This window comes from Podarcis filfolensis, assembly GCF_964270895.1.
Source record: "Podarcis filfolensis genome assembly, chromosome: 2".
NCBI classification, from domain to species: Eukaryota; Metazoa; Chordata; class Lepidosauria; order Squamata; family Lacertidae; genus Podarcis; species Podarcis filfolensis.
This window is the reverse complement of record NC_139605.1, coordinates 86,014,244-86,030,085: the sequence shown is the minus strand read 5'-3', so window position 1 is coordinate 86,030,085 and position 15,842 is coordinate 86,014,244. Positions and strand designations below refer to the sequence as shown.

At 41.3% G+C, this 15,842-nt stretch overlaps 1 protein-coding gene across 4 annotated transcripts in view; it reads left to right on the top strand.

The window, feature by feature from the left end:
- Window positions 1-15,842, top strand: part of TBCD (tubulin folding cofactor D) — a 131,139-nt gene that overhangs the window by 69,916 nt on the left and 45,381 nt on the right. For all 4 annotated transcript variants that reach the window (XM_083597675.1, XM_083597674.1, XM_083597672.1 and 1 more), the window contains exons 16-17: window positions 4,213-4,270; window positions 11,756-11,785. In XM_083597675.1, the coding sequence (XP_083453801.1) occupies window positions 4,213-4,270; window positions 11,756-11,785 (88 nt within the window). The remainder of the gene's footprint in view (window positions 1-4,212; window positions 4,271-11,755; window positions 11,786-15,842) is intronic.

The following is a 15,842-nucleotide window of genomic DNA, read 5'->3' as shown; positions in this document are numbered from 1 at the left end:
ATTTGAAGCCAAGGTTTGTTTGAGCAAAACAAATAATGAATCCTCAGTCTGGGCATATCCCTAAGCCAGGGTCATGTACTGTTGCTCCTACTTGCACTTGGGCAAGAACAAAGTGTTACCGATCTCTGTACTTGTGGGAAAAAGGAAATTGTAGACAGGTAAAATTCAGAAATGCTGCTTTCCCCAATCTGGTGCCCTCCAGTTGTTTTGGTTAATCAATTTAGGCTGTTCCTTATAATCATGCCGTAATCTTTTCACTAAGCAGTTGTATACAAAATAGCATCATGTTTTTTGAAATGCTCCTTCGCAGGAAGCTAGGTTTGTTGTATGCTGGGTTTCTATAAATCTTAAAAATCCTTAAAAATTATGTTTAGTTGAATCGCTAGATAATTGTATTGTTGTGTTGCTGATGAAAATGAAAAGGGGGTCTACTGTTGTGAAAACATGAATGCTCTTCCTTTACTTACGCTTGAGAACACTACTAACCCGTAGCTCAGAAGAAATTGATGACACTGTGGGAGTGCAGGCAGTTTAGTCTTCCCTGGAGTACTGCCTGGTGAGAAGAAAAGAAAGGTGTGGCTCTTAGGTAAATGGAGCCACTTGACTCTGGGGCAAGATTAGCCTGCAGAATCAGGAAATATGAATATTGCTCAGAGCTACATCTTGTGCTGTGATGAAATGTTGAGAATAACCTGTACATGAGGAATATGTTTTGTTGTCTGACTTAGTTCATGCTAAAAGTAATATCTGTTACATATTGGGTAACATATTTGCACTCTCAGACTCCATTTTTCACAACGTGTGTGTCTGGCTTTCGTTGCAGAAATAAGGATTTGTGGCAGTAGTTCAGTGAGGCCTTTAACATTGCGTCTCTTCTTGCCTACTCATAGTTCTGTAATAACGACTTTGGCATTGCTTTTGACCCCAGTGGCTCCTTTATACATCCAAATTAGCAAACCTGTAAAGATCATGACTGTCTCCAAGAGCAAATGAGGGCAAGTGTGCTTCCACTTGGCAAACTGTAATGTGAGTGGTTACCAACAGAGAGAAACAGAGAACCTTCTGTTCAAGGATTAATACCAGAAATGGTGTTAATACTCGCTGTAACTGATGGTGAGTTTGGTGCCCAACAGGATTGCTCTTTTTCAGGGGCTTCGGCCAGCATGGAGCCTTGCATGATACCTTTAAAAAAAAAATTCTCACCCTTCCAAAACCACTTCCACTATTAGAGCTCAGAATTGAGACTGGCTGGTTGCCAGCATTGGACCTGAGCATTGTTTTGCTGCATAGCCTGAGAAGCAACATGTGCATCTCCCTGATGCTAATGTACACTTCCAGGATAATATGAATGGTGCTAAATGAATGGTTGGGGGATCAAGCAGGCCAGCTCCCTCTTTCTCCCTGACCCTCTTCATCTGTCATCTTTGGCATTCCAGGGCTCAGCAGTCCTTAACCATAAAACTAAACACAGAATAATCAAATATATTCATTTCTGGAAATATATACCCTACAGTTCTTCTCAAACCAAGTCCATATAATAGAAACAGCAGTGATTCCTAAAAAGAGGAAATAACCTTCACTGAAACCACAGCAAAGCAGTAAATATAAAACCCGGCTATCCCAAAGGTGTTTTGTTTTTGTTTTTTTGAAAAGCCATGTGTTTGCCTAAATACCTGTGTCAAGAGTCAGATAAGCCTCCTTGGGCTGGGCATTTCTTAAGACTCACGCTACCACAGAGAAGGTTCTGCAACTTGTGGACACCCACACAGCACATAAGTTCTTCTCAGTAGGGAAGATAGAAATATTTCTCACTTCCTTCTTTTTGTGTAGCAAGGCAGTGCCTGGCTTTGAAAACCACACCTAGTCCTGCCTCTTCTTTTTGTCAGAATAGTAGAGGTGAAGGAAGTAGGGGGACAGGACCGAAACTTTCGATTACTTGCCCTGCCCTGCCTTTTAAACTTGTTGGGGCTTAAATATACAAAATGGAAACAGTGACACCAACTTTTGTTTAGTGAAAGGGTGTGCAACTAAACAGATTGCAGTGGAAAGTGGGTAGATATTTCCTGGCTTTGAATGTTACTGTGTTCAGTAGCAGTGGCACCTAATTTACAAGCTAGAAAGCTATAGCTAACTTTCATATCTAATTTTTATGAAATAATCTGCATCATCATGTACAAGCTCCTTGCTGACTGAACTTTTGAACTACATTAGATACCCAGATACTTAGCTTCACAGTATGAACCCAAATTTCCATGACTTTTTGTCCCCTGTGTTCCATCCAAGAGTTATAGTACTATGAGCTCCAGGACCTTGATTTAGTGAAATTTAAGATGGCTGTCTTAGATTTACTTCCGCATCCATGAAAATTAGATTTGTTGGAAAAACGTTTTTCAGTAATATGATATTTACACACAAACAGCATTCATTGCCAACCCTCATTGTGGAGGTTTCAGTATACCTTTTTTGCCTCTTGAGTTATGCAAAGCAAATATAATGTCATAACAAAAGTTTTAATATGCTTTAGGATACTACATAAGAAATATCATTGACACTTGAAAGAGTGAGCCATTCTTTGCCATACCTGTTGGAAATCAGATGCAATTAACTCCTGATATGTCAAAACATGTTTTATTCATTTCTTGTGAAAGAAATCCCACTTTGGCTGTTCCATTATGTTGGGAAATCCTGGTGGAGTCTCATGTAAACTCCCTTAGCAGAAGGGAGGCGATAGCTTAATCAGATGCTGTAAGCATGGGTTCATGGTGTAATTGCTCATTAGTGCATCACAATGCTTTCCTTGCGTGACTATGAGTCTTCTGCCTGGTGTTGTGGATTTTGTGGAGAGCCCACCTCCCCTTCTTGCCCCTAATTATAGTACCTGCTTAATGACCAAGTGCCAGGTTTGACTTAATTGACGAAAGATAACATAATACTTGGCAATTCCACAACAGGCAGAAACCTAATCCTCTCCTTCAATATTTGAAGAACTAGTAAAAAAGATTTCTTGGCTCTGTTAACCGGCACCTAAAATAGGACTTAATGGGTTGGTGGTGATGGCAGGCTACAAATTGTCACTTCTCTGCATCTGGGCCTCCTTTCATGATGCACCAAAGGCAGGCTAGAAACTATTTGCTCTGGTCTACCCAATGCAAGACTTGCCTACCTTGCTATAAGCAGCATGTTGTAGGTCCACAGAGGGTTGGGATGTCCTAGCTGCCCTGGTGATGAGCCCTCAGATCAGGTTGCCTCTGGTCATGTCACTTGTGAACATCTCCCTGCCCCACACTGCGGGTAGAAAGGGGAGTTTCCGTCCAGCCAGAGGGAGATTAAGTATGCTTGCCAAGGTTATTAATAAATGTTGTACAGTGTTGTAGAATAGACCCTGCTAATTACATTGTGGCCCATTTCTTCATTGTTGGTGTAGTGTGCCTTAAACTGTGTACTGAAATTCGTATATCCAGACAGATCTCAGTCAAATAGTGGTGGTGCCCCCAGAATATGGAAAGTACAGAAAATACAGAATACAGGAAATATTCTTCCAAGGAACTTTAAGTACATAAAGCTGTAGCCTCTGGGTTGTATACAGCTAAGTAATACTCAAGAGTAGACCTGTCAATATTAATGAACCTAAGTTAACGTTAAGTTAGTCATGTCCATTAGCTTCAGTGTATCTACGCTTCATAGGAGTAGCATTGGATACAACCCTTGAGTGGTGTACAGTGGTACCTCGGGTTACATATGCTTCAGGTTACATACGCTTCAGGTTACACACTCCGCTAACCCAGAAATAGTGCTTCAGGTTAAGAACTTTGCTTCAGGATAAGAACAGAAATCGTGCTCCGGTGGTGTGGCGGCAGCGGGAAGCCCCGTTAGCTAAAGTGGTGCTTCAGGTTAAGAACAGTTTCAGGTTAGGAACGGACCTCCGGAACAAATTAAGTACTTAACCTGAGGTACCACTGTACAGTATGGCTACAAAGGATACAATAATGAAAAATGAAGCAGAAGATAAAAAAAAAACTTGCTCAAAATGTCTCCTGAATGAAAAGTTTGTCACCAAGCACCAGAGGTTCAACAGGGAAGGGGGGCTGCCTGATCTCAGCTACTCATGATAATGAATGCCTGACTTTGCAGTGGCCTGAGTGTTAAAAAAAAATACACTGAAATTCTTACGTTTGTCACTTATTCTTATATATTCCTTCTTTCTGTCTTCAGTGCCCTGGTTATAACTGCTATATTTGACCGTGATATTAATTGCAGGAGAGCTGCCTCGGTAAGTTGTGAGTTTGCAGTATGTTCTAAATGTTTCTGATATTTTATGACACTACTGTGGCCTTTTTGAGCCATACAGTCTACTGGTAGGAAGCTTTTCCTAACATGCAATATAAGTTTGTTAAAGGTTTTATATAATTAGTTTCCAATCGGAAAGAAATTACCCCCCCCCCTTTTTTAAATTTCTGTCGATGTCAGATTGTAGCTTAACTCAAGTTCTGAGTGTACAAATCTTAAGGTGATTTCTAGTTTAAATATTTTAGTATATCTGGATTATATGGACTTTTATGTTTCCAGTATTGAAATAAGCTGCCCACATTTGGCCTGTGCAGGCGTTCCTCATTTTAAAGCTGTTTTTCTACCTTTCCTACATGGCTGCCATACATAACATAAATTTATTTGTATGCTGCCTATCCACAGTTCAAACCATCCTCAAGGCAGATCACATCATGAGGGGAATACATAACTACAACATAACAAAAGTAGTCATGAACAATAAATACAACCTTCAGAAATACACAACCAAACTGAACAATTTCCACATAAATCTCAACAAGATCGAAAATAAAGATGAAAATAAAGCCAACAGCAGCAGCAGCACAACAAACCCCTCCAAACACCCCAGCCCAGGACCCTTGACTTCCTCTTCTCCCCAACCTTGTTTCCACAATTGGAGAAGTCTGAGGCCATTTTCATGAGCTAATGTTTATTCTGTCTCATCTCACAATGGCTATTTTCTCCTCTTTTTTGATCTTCTGCACTCCCTTGTTTCCTGCTCCTCACTCTCTCTCTCAGTTTACAGTGTGACAAGCAGTGACACTGGGGGCAGGAGGTGCAGTGTGTGTGGAGGGGCGAGGTTAACTTCATTAGATCCCTTAGACCTATCCAATTACCGCCCAGTTTCAAATCTTCCATACCTGGGTAAGGTAATTGAGAGAGTGGTTGCTGAACAGCTTGGTAGGTTTCTGGAGGAAACATCGGCATTAGATCCATTTCAGTCCATTTTCCGTCCTGGTTTTGGGACGGAGACAGCTCTGGTTGCCCTAACAGATGATCTCCGTAGACAACTGGATCGAGGCGGGTCAGGACTGCTGATCCTTTTAGATTTGTCAGCAGCCTTTGACATGGTCGATCATGATCTCCTGGACCACCGCCTCGCAGACGTGGGGATACAGGGCATAGCCCGTAACTGGCTGTGCTCTTTTATCTCTGGTCGGGGACAGAGGGTGGCACTAGGGAGGGAAATGTCGTCGCGCCACTCCTTGGTGTGTGGAGTGCCGCAGGGCGCAATTCTCTCCCCGATGCTTTTTAACATCTTTATGCGCCCCCTTGCCCAGATTATCTGGAGCTTTGGGCTGGGCTGTCACCAATATGCTGATGACACTCAGCTCTGTCTGCTGATGGATGGCCACACCGACTCAGCCCCGAACACACTGACCAGATGCTTGGAAGCTGTGGCTGGATGGTTTCGTGGGAGCCGATTGAAACTAAATTCTTCGAAGACAGAGGTCCTATGGCTAGGTCGGGATGGCATGGGGATGAGGGACCAACTCCCTTCTCTTGCGGGGGCCCAATTAGTGCCATTGCCTTCCGTTAAGAGTTTGGGTGTAATCCTTGACGCCTCCCTTTCCATGGAGGCGCAAGTTACAGCAACAGCCAAGGCGACATTTTTGCACCTTCGCCGCATTAAGCAGTTGGTCCCTTACCTTTCCCGCCCCGACCTGGTCACAGTGATCCATGCGACGGTCATCTCCAGGCTTGACTACTGTAATTCGCTCTACGCGGGGCTGCCCTTGAAGCTGTCCCAGAAACTCCAGCGGGTGCAGAATGCTGCAGCGAGGCTCCTCACGGGGTCTCTGCCATGGGAGCATATTCACCCAGTGCTTTTCAAGCTGCACTGGCTCCCGGTGGAGTACAGGGTCAGATTTAAGGTGCTGCTTTTGACCTTTAAAGCCCTTCACGGCCTAGGACCCTCGTACCTACGGGACCGCCTCTCCTGGTATGCCCCACGGAGAGCCTCAAGGTCCATAAATAACAACACCCTAGTGGTCGCAGGCCCTAAGGAAGTTAGATTGGCCTCAACCAGAGCCAGGGCCTTTTCAACTCTGGCTCCGGCCTGGTGGAAAGCTCTGCCTCATGAGACCAGGGCCCTGCAGGATCTGATTTCTTTCCGCAGGGCCTGTAAGACAGAGTTGTTCCGCCTGGCCTTTGGCTTGGAGCCAATTTGATTCCCTCCCTCGCTCTCTTTCTTTTTTCTTTTCCTTCTCCTCCTGCGATGAGGCTACATTTTAATATTTTAATGTTCCATTATTTTAATGTTGTATTTTATTTTTGTTTTTAAGTTGTAATCATTAATCTTGTTTTATTATTGCTTGTAAGCCGCTCTGAGCCCAGCCTTGGCTGGGGAGGGCGGGGTATAAATAAAAAATTATTATTATTATTATTATTATTATTATTATTATTATTATTATTATTATTACCATTGACCCTGGGGGGGTGTCCCTTCGTACACAACAAAAGTGACCCTCTCACCTACAGACCCATCTCACCTACAGATGGTCAGTCTCTCTCCCCCCCCATGTGACACACACGGGGACACACACACACACGTTCTCAGGATTCAACTGCCCCTCGACAATCCCCTTCTTCCTCTCTTCCTCCTCCTGGGCTGTGGCCAGAGACCCTCCAGCTGCAATCAGCCAGGGTTGGGAGTGGGCAGCAGCAGCAGCAGCAGCAGGTGCAGACAGCGGCCAAGATGGCTGCAGGCAGCTTGAAATGGCCAAATGTCATATGCAGAAGTCCACAACCATTGTGGCCGAGTGCTTCTTCTCCAGGTTGTACTGTATCTCATAGCTTGAGGATCAGAAACCTTAATTGAAGAAATCAGACTCCAGCATTTTAATCATACAGATTCTTCCACGATGGGTTATGCTGCAATCATAGCTGCAGGCTAACACTGCACACAGACTGCCTTTCATGTCCAACCCTACTGGCACTCCTTTTTGCAACAAAGAATTGTATGAGATTGAAAGCTTGTAACACTTATAAATATATTCTATGAGATTGAAAACTCCAACTGCATGTATGTGTATAAATTAATAAAATATGTCAAAGTAGTTTTCACTTTCATATAATTTTTTGTTGCTAAAAGGATTGCCAGTAGTTCCTGCTTATAAAGGCTATGGATATAGCAGTCTCAGCTTTTCCTCTGTAAGATGGAAATAATAGTCTATCTCACCTGGCTGTTGCAAGACAAACAAAGCAGACTATATACTTTGCACATGTAAAAAGAAATGCTATATATAGCATAAACATTTCAATTTTTTTCCTGTAAACTCTAAAGCCAAGCACTTTTAAGAGAAGACATTGCCAGCCACTTTGTACCAATGAATTCTATAGACTTCCCCCTAAGAAACTGGACCCTTCAATCTCATACAGTTCTTTAAAATACATATGAAACTCTCTTAGTTATTTTAAAAACTAGATCCCCTTTGCTATCAGACCATCATTGGGATCCTGCAAGACCATGCATGGACCAAGGACCACTTACTTTTCCATAGTGCAAGCACCTATTCAACTATTGTTAAACAGCCACTCAACTCAAGGGGAGGAACTGAGTGTAGCACTAAGGAGTTTGTTCCATCACTGCAAGCATTTTAGCTTGTCAGGGCGATGAGGGTATCCCTCACTCTGTCTCACCCTCACCAACAATAGGTGTAGCTGTACATATGTAATGCTTCTGTGTGCGCACACATGAGTGGAAGGGGAGAGGAAATAGAGGCTTTACCTCCTTGCATCAACTGTGTGCATATTCATTTGCATGTTTATGTATTTTTACTGCTTGTTTATATGTATGTCAGTTTGCATGAATCCTTGGAGTAGGTAGAGATCCATCCCTCTGGCTTCTTTCCTACCTTTGTGAAGTTAACACAGATCCTCTTTTGTCGGTGGCACAACAAGTGCAGAGTGGCTCTGTGTTAGACATGCCACTCTGCACTTGTGTCTTTTCTCTGATGATTTCCCCATTTCTATCTCTTTTCTACTTTGTCTGTGACAGTTAAGAATTATGATAGCCATGCTATTTGACTGTAAGGCATCCAGCCAAGGCCAACAGACAAATTAAAACTCTGTGTAATTCTTTGTGATTACGGCTCGGATTTAAAGATCCTGTTTAGGTGGGCATATTCCCAGCAAGCTTTCAGGGTTTTTTTGCCTACTTCACATTGCTCTTGTAGCACATTATGCTGAAAGCTGCCCTTAGCAGCTTTGGAGGCAGCTTGTTGACAACCATAGGGAGGTTTCTATAAGGAGAAAGGAACTCAAGTAGCATATGCTAAGCTGGATATGGATTTCTATGCCTACAAATTACATGCAAGCCCATATATTGCCACATGGGATCTAGTGCTTCTGGCTACAGTGTCTAGAATTTTCTAAAGAACTTAAGTTTTCTGAATGTGTATAAAATAACATAGTGATTCCCATATGCCTCAGGTGTGGGCATGTTGCTAATTTGATATAGCAAGTAGAATTACCCTTCATATTAACGATAGTGAAATCAGGAATCAGTAACTTAAAGGGCTGCTATTTATGTAGATTATTATTATTTAATTGAATGTAGCATTTTCCCATGACATAACAAAAGATTGTAAGCAGAAATAAGTAGCCACTAGCATTTTGGATATCTACCAGCAATTCAAGCTAAGACAGATTTAAAATGACTCAACACCTAAAGGGGGGTGGGGAGGGAGATTAACCAATTCCCTCTCTTACCTTTCTAATGAAGTCATAGTTTCATTCAAATTTTATCTATGTATTGCAGTGGTTTTATATGTCTTCTGAATTCGTTCCCCCCAATTGTTGTTTTTAGAGTGTAGAACAAATTGATGAGTATAATTTATGTGATTTAAGGCTTGTTACTTTGAAATGATGGGCATGCCGGGATTATGAAATTAAAAATACACTTGACTGTCCCAAGATAGGTGCTCAGTTTTCTTTTGAAGTCTGTGGGAATTGTATTCACCTCATGGATATTTAGAAATGAGCTGAGTTGCAATGTTTGCAATACCTTCCATGGTAGGGAGAGAGGTTTACCTGAAGCCAGTTTCTCCTGCTTAATGGAAGTTGTGTGAGCAGTTTATCCTATTTATTTTAACTTGGGCAAACTTAAAAATAAACTTTCATGAAGCATTACTGTAAAAGCTTTGCAAGCCCTGTCAACACCCTCTGTTGAAATGAAAAAGAGAGTGTCTCAGTCCTCTGTATATATGCTGGCCTTGACATTCTTGAAGGCTCAAAAGCCAGATCCCCACTTCCTAATTCAATCAAGAGAACAGTATACCACATCACTTTGCTATTGAGAGCCCTAGTTTTGGTGTGACCTTCTAAGTAGTACTGAAACAACACCCAGCTAGACCTTGGATTTTCAAGTATGTTGAATAAACACATATTTTCACCCCTAAAAGGTGTTAGATAATGGCTAATTAAACTGTCACTGAAGCACTGTGGATGGGTGGATTAGATGCATGAAATGGGTGTTCATCCTGTTCAGGTTAGGGTTGCAATTCCCCCTGTAATAACAGGTATGCAGTTTGGAGGTACTCCTTGTTCCGGCAGTGATACTTGAGGCCTACATGGCCTCAATTACCCAAAGTGCTTTGGCTTTCTGCTAATTTTGACTGTTTCTGTAGAGGGATAGTCTTCTGTGGTGATCTAATATGTGGTAATCTCCTGGCTTGATTACCATAATGGACATGAGGCTGCCCTTAAAGATGTCTTGGAAGCTTTAGTTAGTGTAGAACTTGCCTGCTTTGACTTTGATAAGTATGGTCAGAGTTGTTCATAGTGCACTTATTTTGAAAGAACTACATTGACTGTCTGCTTGCTTCAGAGCCTAATTTAAGATGCTTTCACACCCTAAATGGCTTGGGACCCATATACCCCAAAGAACAACTCTTCCCATAAGAGCCTGCTTATTGTATCTTAAGTTCTTCTATAGAGGCCCTGCTCCAAGTACCCAGTTTAGTAGAGATTCGCTATGCTTGTACAAAGGAGAGTGCACACTGACTTTATAATGCCATCATACTTGGGAGTAGGCCCATTGAAATTAATGGACATGACTAACTTGGTCAGTTAATATTTGAGTAATATTTGTATACAACCCTTAAAATTATACAGTATTTGTGTTCTGTGAGAGGTTATTCACACCTCTCTGGAATTTGTTCATGAAGGGCAGCTGAGAAATCTTTAAACAAACAAACAAACACGACACTACAAAAATGTTAGCTAACAGCCTAGTTCCAAATCTTACTATTCTAGTAAAAAAAATGTGAAGATAAAGTATGTTAATTTCAGAGCCAGTGTAGCCTTGGAAACTATAGAGCTACACTGCCATTTCAAGACTGCTGCTTTGTTATTTTGTGCAGTTGTTCCCGTTTAAATTTATACCAGTGAGTATTTTAGCTATCCATTGTGGTGTGTTTGAGCTTGAACCCACCTAGACAACTAGCCTCTCCTGAATAAACTCTTGTCACTTCAAGATAGCAGTGTCACCTGTATCACCATATAGGGTAGTAAGGAGAATTTTACCAAAGGTCATGGTGAAGTTCTAGTAGGATGTGAAGTAAACTTAGCGTCTGTAGTTACTCATGCCTGGAAACTGCCCTGACAAAGGCTACTCTCAATGTCTTACAATTTGGCAAAGATAGGGCGAGTGCTAAGGTTTAATAAACAAAAATGTGTGGCAGCTTTGAGAGAACACAGGTTTTTCTTTACTACCAGGTAAAGTACTGAAATCTCAACTTCACTGCATAATTTAGTCAGGCTGCCTTAATGTAAAAATGCTCCACTACCTATGGTTTACCACTTTCCAGTTATTTCCAATACCTATCTCCTGATCGCTAGAGTGTACTGTTAAAAACAGAAGTTTTGACACGCACACTCACTCTATACATATGTATGTACATGAATAACAAATACTGGTAGTTTAGCATATGAAAGTGAAGTCCATAAAGGAAGAACATTCCAACTAAGCTGCTGACAAGAGAATCCTCATGTAGCTTCTGAGAGGAGGAGGCTCATGAGCTTTGAAATCTGAAAATGCACATTAACCACACACAGGCCTTCCGGAAGCATGTTGGAAAACCACCCTCTCTTGGTACTTAAGTTCTTAGGGCATTGCCTTTTCATTTCTGTTGGGAAGCCCTGTGTCAGCAATAAAGGCCACTGTTGTGGGTGCGCCTATTTTTAATAAATGCATATTCTTAAACAGTTGGCAGGCAACCTGCAGGTTTAAAAGAGCATTAGCACATAAAGTAGCAGTGACAACAACTCCTTGAGGGCATATTCATCCAGCAAAGCTGACTTTACTTTTTTAAATAAAGCCCATGGGTCGTTTATACTGCTGCATGTTTATTTTGAATTCATGAACTAGTATTTATCTGCAAGCAAACCTGACTCATTTTTGTATGTTTGTTCTTTCTGTTCTTAGGCTGCCTTCCAGGAGAATGTTGGTAGACAGGTATGGTAACTTCTTCTCTTTTTTAAAACTCTCTTCATTTAATTTCTTGTAAATCTACTGTAGCGTAAAATTAAGTGTAGACATTTTGTCACTTGTGGAAGTGAAGGGAGAGTTTGGTGAATTTGGACAAATGACTTCAAAATGATCTTGGTAATGCTTCATATGTACCTATTAAAAACCTAATTACGACATTTCAGTATATTCTGAGGGAGAGCCTCTAGCTTTTTAAAAGGCGGCATACCAAATACCACCGTTCTGAAAATCAGCACAGTGCAAAATCTGTTAGGGAAGTACCGTATTTTTTGCTCTATAAGACTCACTTTTTCCCTCCTAAAAAGTAAGGGGAAATATGTGTGCGTCTTATGGAGCGAATGCAGGTTGTGCAGCTATCCCAGAAGCCAGAACAGCAAGAGGGATTGCTGCTTTCACCGCACAGCGATCCCTCTTGCTGTTCTGGCTTCTGAGATTCAGAATATTTTTTTTCTTGTTTTCCTCCTCCAAAAACTAGGTGCGTCTTGTGGTCTGGTGTGTCTTATAGAGCAAAAAATACGGTATTTCTCTTGAGCAATAGGAACAGCTTCTGCCCCTGTTTCCCTCCTTAACCTGATGCAGCAGTGGTAGTTGGGTAGCTGTATAAATGCAATGGAGAATGAGGGTTGAGCACAACATTGTTGGAAAGGAAAAGTACTTCTAATTCCCAGTGGGGCCCACTTCCCTGATTTATATACAGTTTTACACATTTCTAGACCAGAATGTAAATAATTTATAGTCACATTAATTTCCCTCTTAAGGGAACCTCAATGAGGTTGCTTAAAGAAAGACTGATTAAAAAAAATAAGACAAAATTGCTAAAATGGTTTGCCATTGGTATGTAGAAGGTTGTAGCCTTGCACTGTTTCTTTTCTGAAAGTCCATCAGTAGTGAAAATGTATACATTGGCAAGTGGAAACAGATAAGCCTTTTTGGAGATTAAAGCATTTTTGAAACATGTTTGAAAGCATGGGGACAAAATGTTATTTGGTAACAGACTCACTAGGAGCACTGTTTTTGTGGTACTATTTCTTAAGGGATACACGATGCTGATGGATCCATCCTGTACTGTGCTTCTATTTCAAAGATGGAGCGACTTAAACATTGTTCCTGGTATGCGTTTACACCATCTGTACACACTTCTATTCCTATTCTAGCAGTCTTGAGAGCAATTTTCAAGTATTGTTTGACATACTCCAGAAATGTGCACAACCTGTTAGACGAGAGAGGCAGAGACCATGGCAAGAGAGAAAAAAATTAATTTGTGTTCTGTGGTCGTACAATACCTAGTCTCTGGAATATATTGAATCCATATGGACGAGGTGACCATGTTAACTATATTCTGGTGAGTTTTGGCACCCACATTCCCCATGCTGTTAGAATCATAGACTTGTAGAGTTGGAAGGTACCCCAAGGGTCATCTAGTCCAACCCCCTGCAATGCAGGATTCTCAAATAAGGTTTCCATGACAGATGCCTTCCAACCTCTGCTTAGAAACTTACAAGGTAGTAGAGTCTACCACCTTCCAAGGGTGTCCATTCCACTGTCAAACAGCTCTTACTGTCAGAAAGTTCTTCCTGATGTTTAGCTGGAATGTCCTTTCTTGTAACTTGAAGCCATTGGTTCAAGTCCTAGCCTCCAGAGCAGGAAGAAAACATGCTTGCTCCATCCTCCATGTGGCAGCCTTTTAAAGATTTGAAGATAGCTTGGTTTATCATATCCAGTACTGCTGGTTATGTGTTCTAGCATTTGTGAATTTAGTGGATAGTTAATAATAAAGTTTTGAGAAGAAACATTGATCATTATCCTTTTCTACATAGTAGCTCTATACTATTCTTCTCGGGGTTTGGTTATCAACACTCTGCAGAGTATTCCGTGTATCTTTGCACCATACAGGCATTATAATGCTGAGAGTTTTCTTTTCTGTTCCTTTCTTAATGGAATTCATCTTTTTCACCGCTGTCACACACTGGGGCAATGTTCTTGTTGAGTTACCTACCACAATCCCAATATGCCTTTATTGGTCAGTAATCCACAATTCAGACTCCATAAGGCATGTGCAATTTTCTTTTCTATTTCTGTTTGGTCATAATGTGATTTAGTATTTCTTCATGCTTGGAGTGGCCAATCCTTGCTGCCTTCAGAGTTTTGCCAGCTTTTTCATTTAGTATCAACTCTTGACTCCCACTGCATCTGAAACTTAAAACACTCCCTCGAATGTGTCTGCACCCTGGGGTGGCTTTTACCACACCCTTCATTGACTGCTTCTTACTGAGGTGGCAAAACAGCCTGGTGAACATGCCAGTGCTGGTTATAATGCTGCATTGTGAGAAAGGGTGCAATTTGGCTAAGTTCTTCATTTTTACCAATATAGCCTTTTGATTATTTTTCTTTTCCATCAGAGTGACATTCATATACTCCTTTTTGTTTGGTTACACTTGAATGTGTGCAGTCCACTCCAATTAGCCTTTGGCAAATATATGCAGCAGTTTACGCTGATATCTCTGCTGGTAGAATCTCATTTTACTCAAATGCTGATACTTAGCATTTATATAGGAGTTTACATTTTCCTGGAATCTCTTAATTATAAATTATTATTAACGAATAATACCTCATCTCTACAAAACATAGCTAATAACTGGAAGGAGAATGCAGCTTTTCAAACAGGGGAGTTTTGATATAGACCAGGCCGGTGAAATTAGGCCTATCTGTTTGGCTAATGTGGTAGTTTGTGGGAGGTCATGCTCTCCTGACATCATTTGGTGTCAGGTGGGCATGACCTACCAGAAACTACCTGACATCATTTGATGTCAGGTGCAGGACAGATAAAATCATGGCTCCTTAGTGCTTTTCAATTTTTTCTTTTGCAGCAGGGTTTATATTTAGCACTGAATGCAAATCCCTGCTTTCCAATGGTCTTGGATCTTGCAATCTGTCAAACATGGCTTGCAGAGGAATGACTACTTTTTTTTATCTGTCCTGCTGGCTCTCACTTCTGATATCGACTTCGGTGTGTCCCAAAAAGAACTGTGACAAAGGTGCAGAATGTTCAAATTGCTCTCTGTGTTGTCACTCCAGAGATTATAGTAATGACAAAAGTACTCACCATTTAGAACTGGATTGAGTAAACACCCTGCTCTGACTTCATCCTGTTTCAAGTTGCCAGTTTTCTTGGGTCTCAGACTTGCAGCTTTACCTTAGCTAGTCTTGCTGAAATTTATTGGTGGCACATGTCCCATGTCCCATATACTGTAATTTAACTATGGAAATGGTGATTACAAATTAACGAAATGATGCTGCCTCAAAACAAAACACTTGATTATCCATCGTTCCTTTTGTTCCTTTTTCAGGATGTGCTTTGCATCCATTGAGAAAAGCTTCCCTCTCTCTTTTGAGATGCTTCTCTTTTGTGGACATGTTACAGAATAACTATTGCATACCTGACTGTGCGGATGCCATGTATTGTATTGTAGCTATGATAGTGAAGCCTCTTGCGATGAGTGTGTAAAGGGATGAGAGAGATGTCGTGCCAAAATGGCTGGCCTTCCCTTACTACTACTTTTTGCAAAAGCCATTAGGCCTCTGTTTGATAAGGGGAGGCATTCTGTACACAGTATTTGTATTGCAGTTCAAAATCAGAGTTACTATCTCCAGTGATTCAGTAGAGCAGCATGCAGGCAGTTGTCAGTGTTGCTAGGACACGGAAGTGATCATTGATTTATTGTGGGTAGAACTTGGATTAAAAACTAGTGGAAGAGGATTTGAGACAAAGCAGCAATTCCAGTTGCAATACAGGAATCATTTGGGAGCGAAGATGAAGAGAAAGAGACGGAGTAATAAAATTGCAGCAAGTGAGAGGCGGGAGAAGATAAATGAGAGAGAAAGATTACAGATAGGTAGCCGTGTTGGTCTGCCATAGTCAAAACAAAAAAGTGTATCTGAAGAAGTGTGCATGCACACGAAAGCTCATACCAAGAACTAACTTAGTTGGTCTTTAAGGTGCTACTGGAAGGAAATTTTTTTTTTG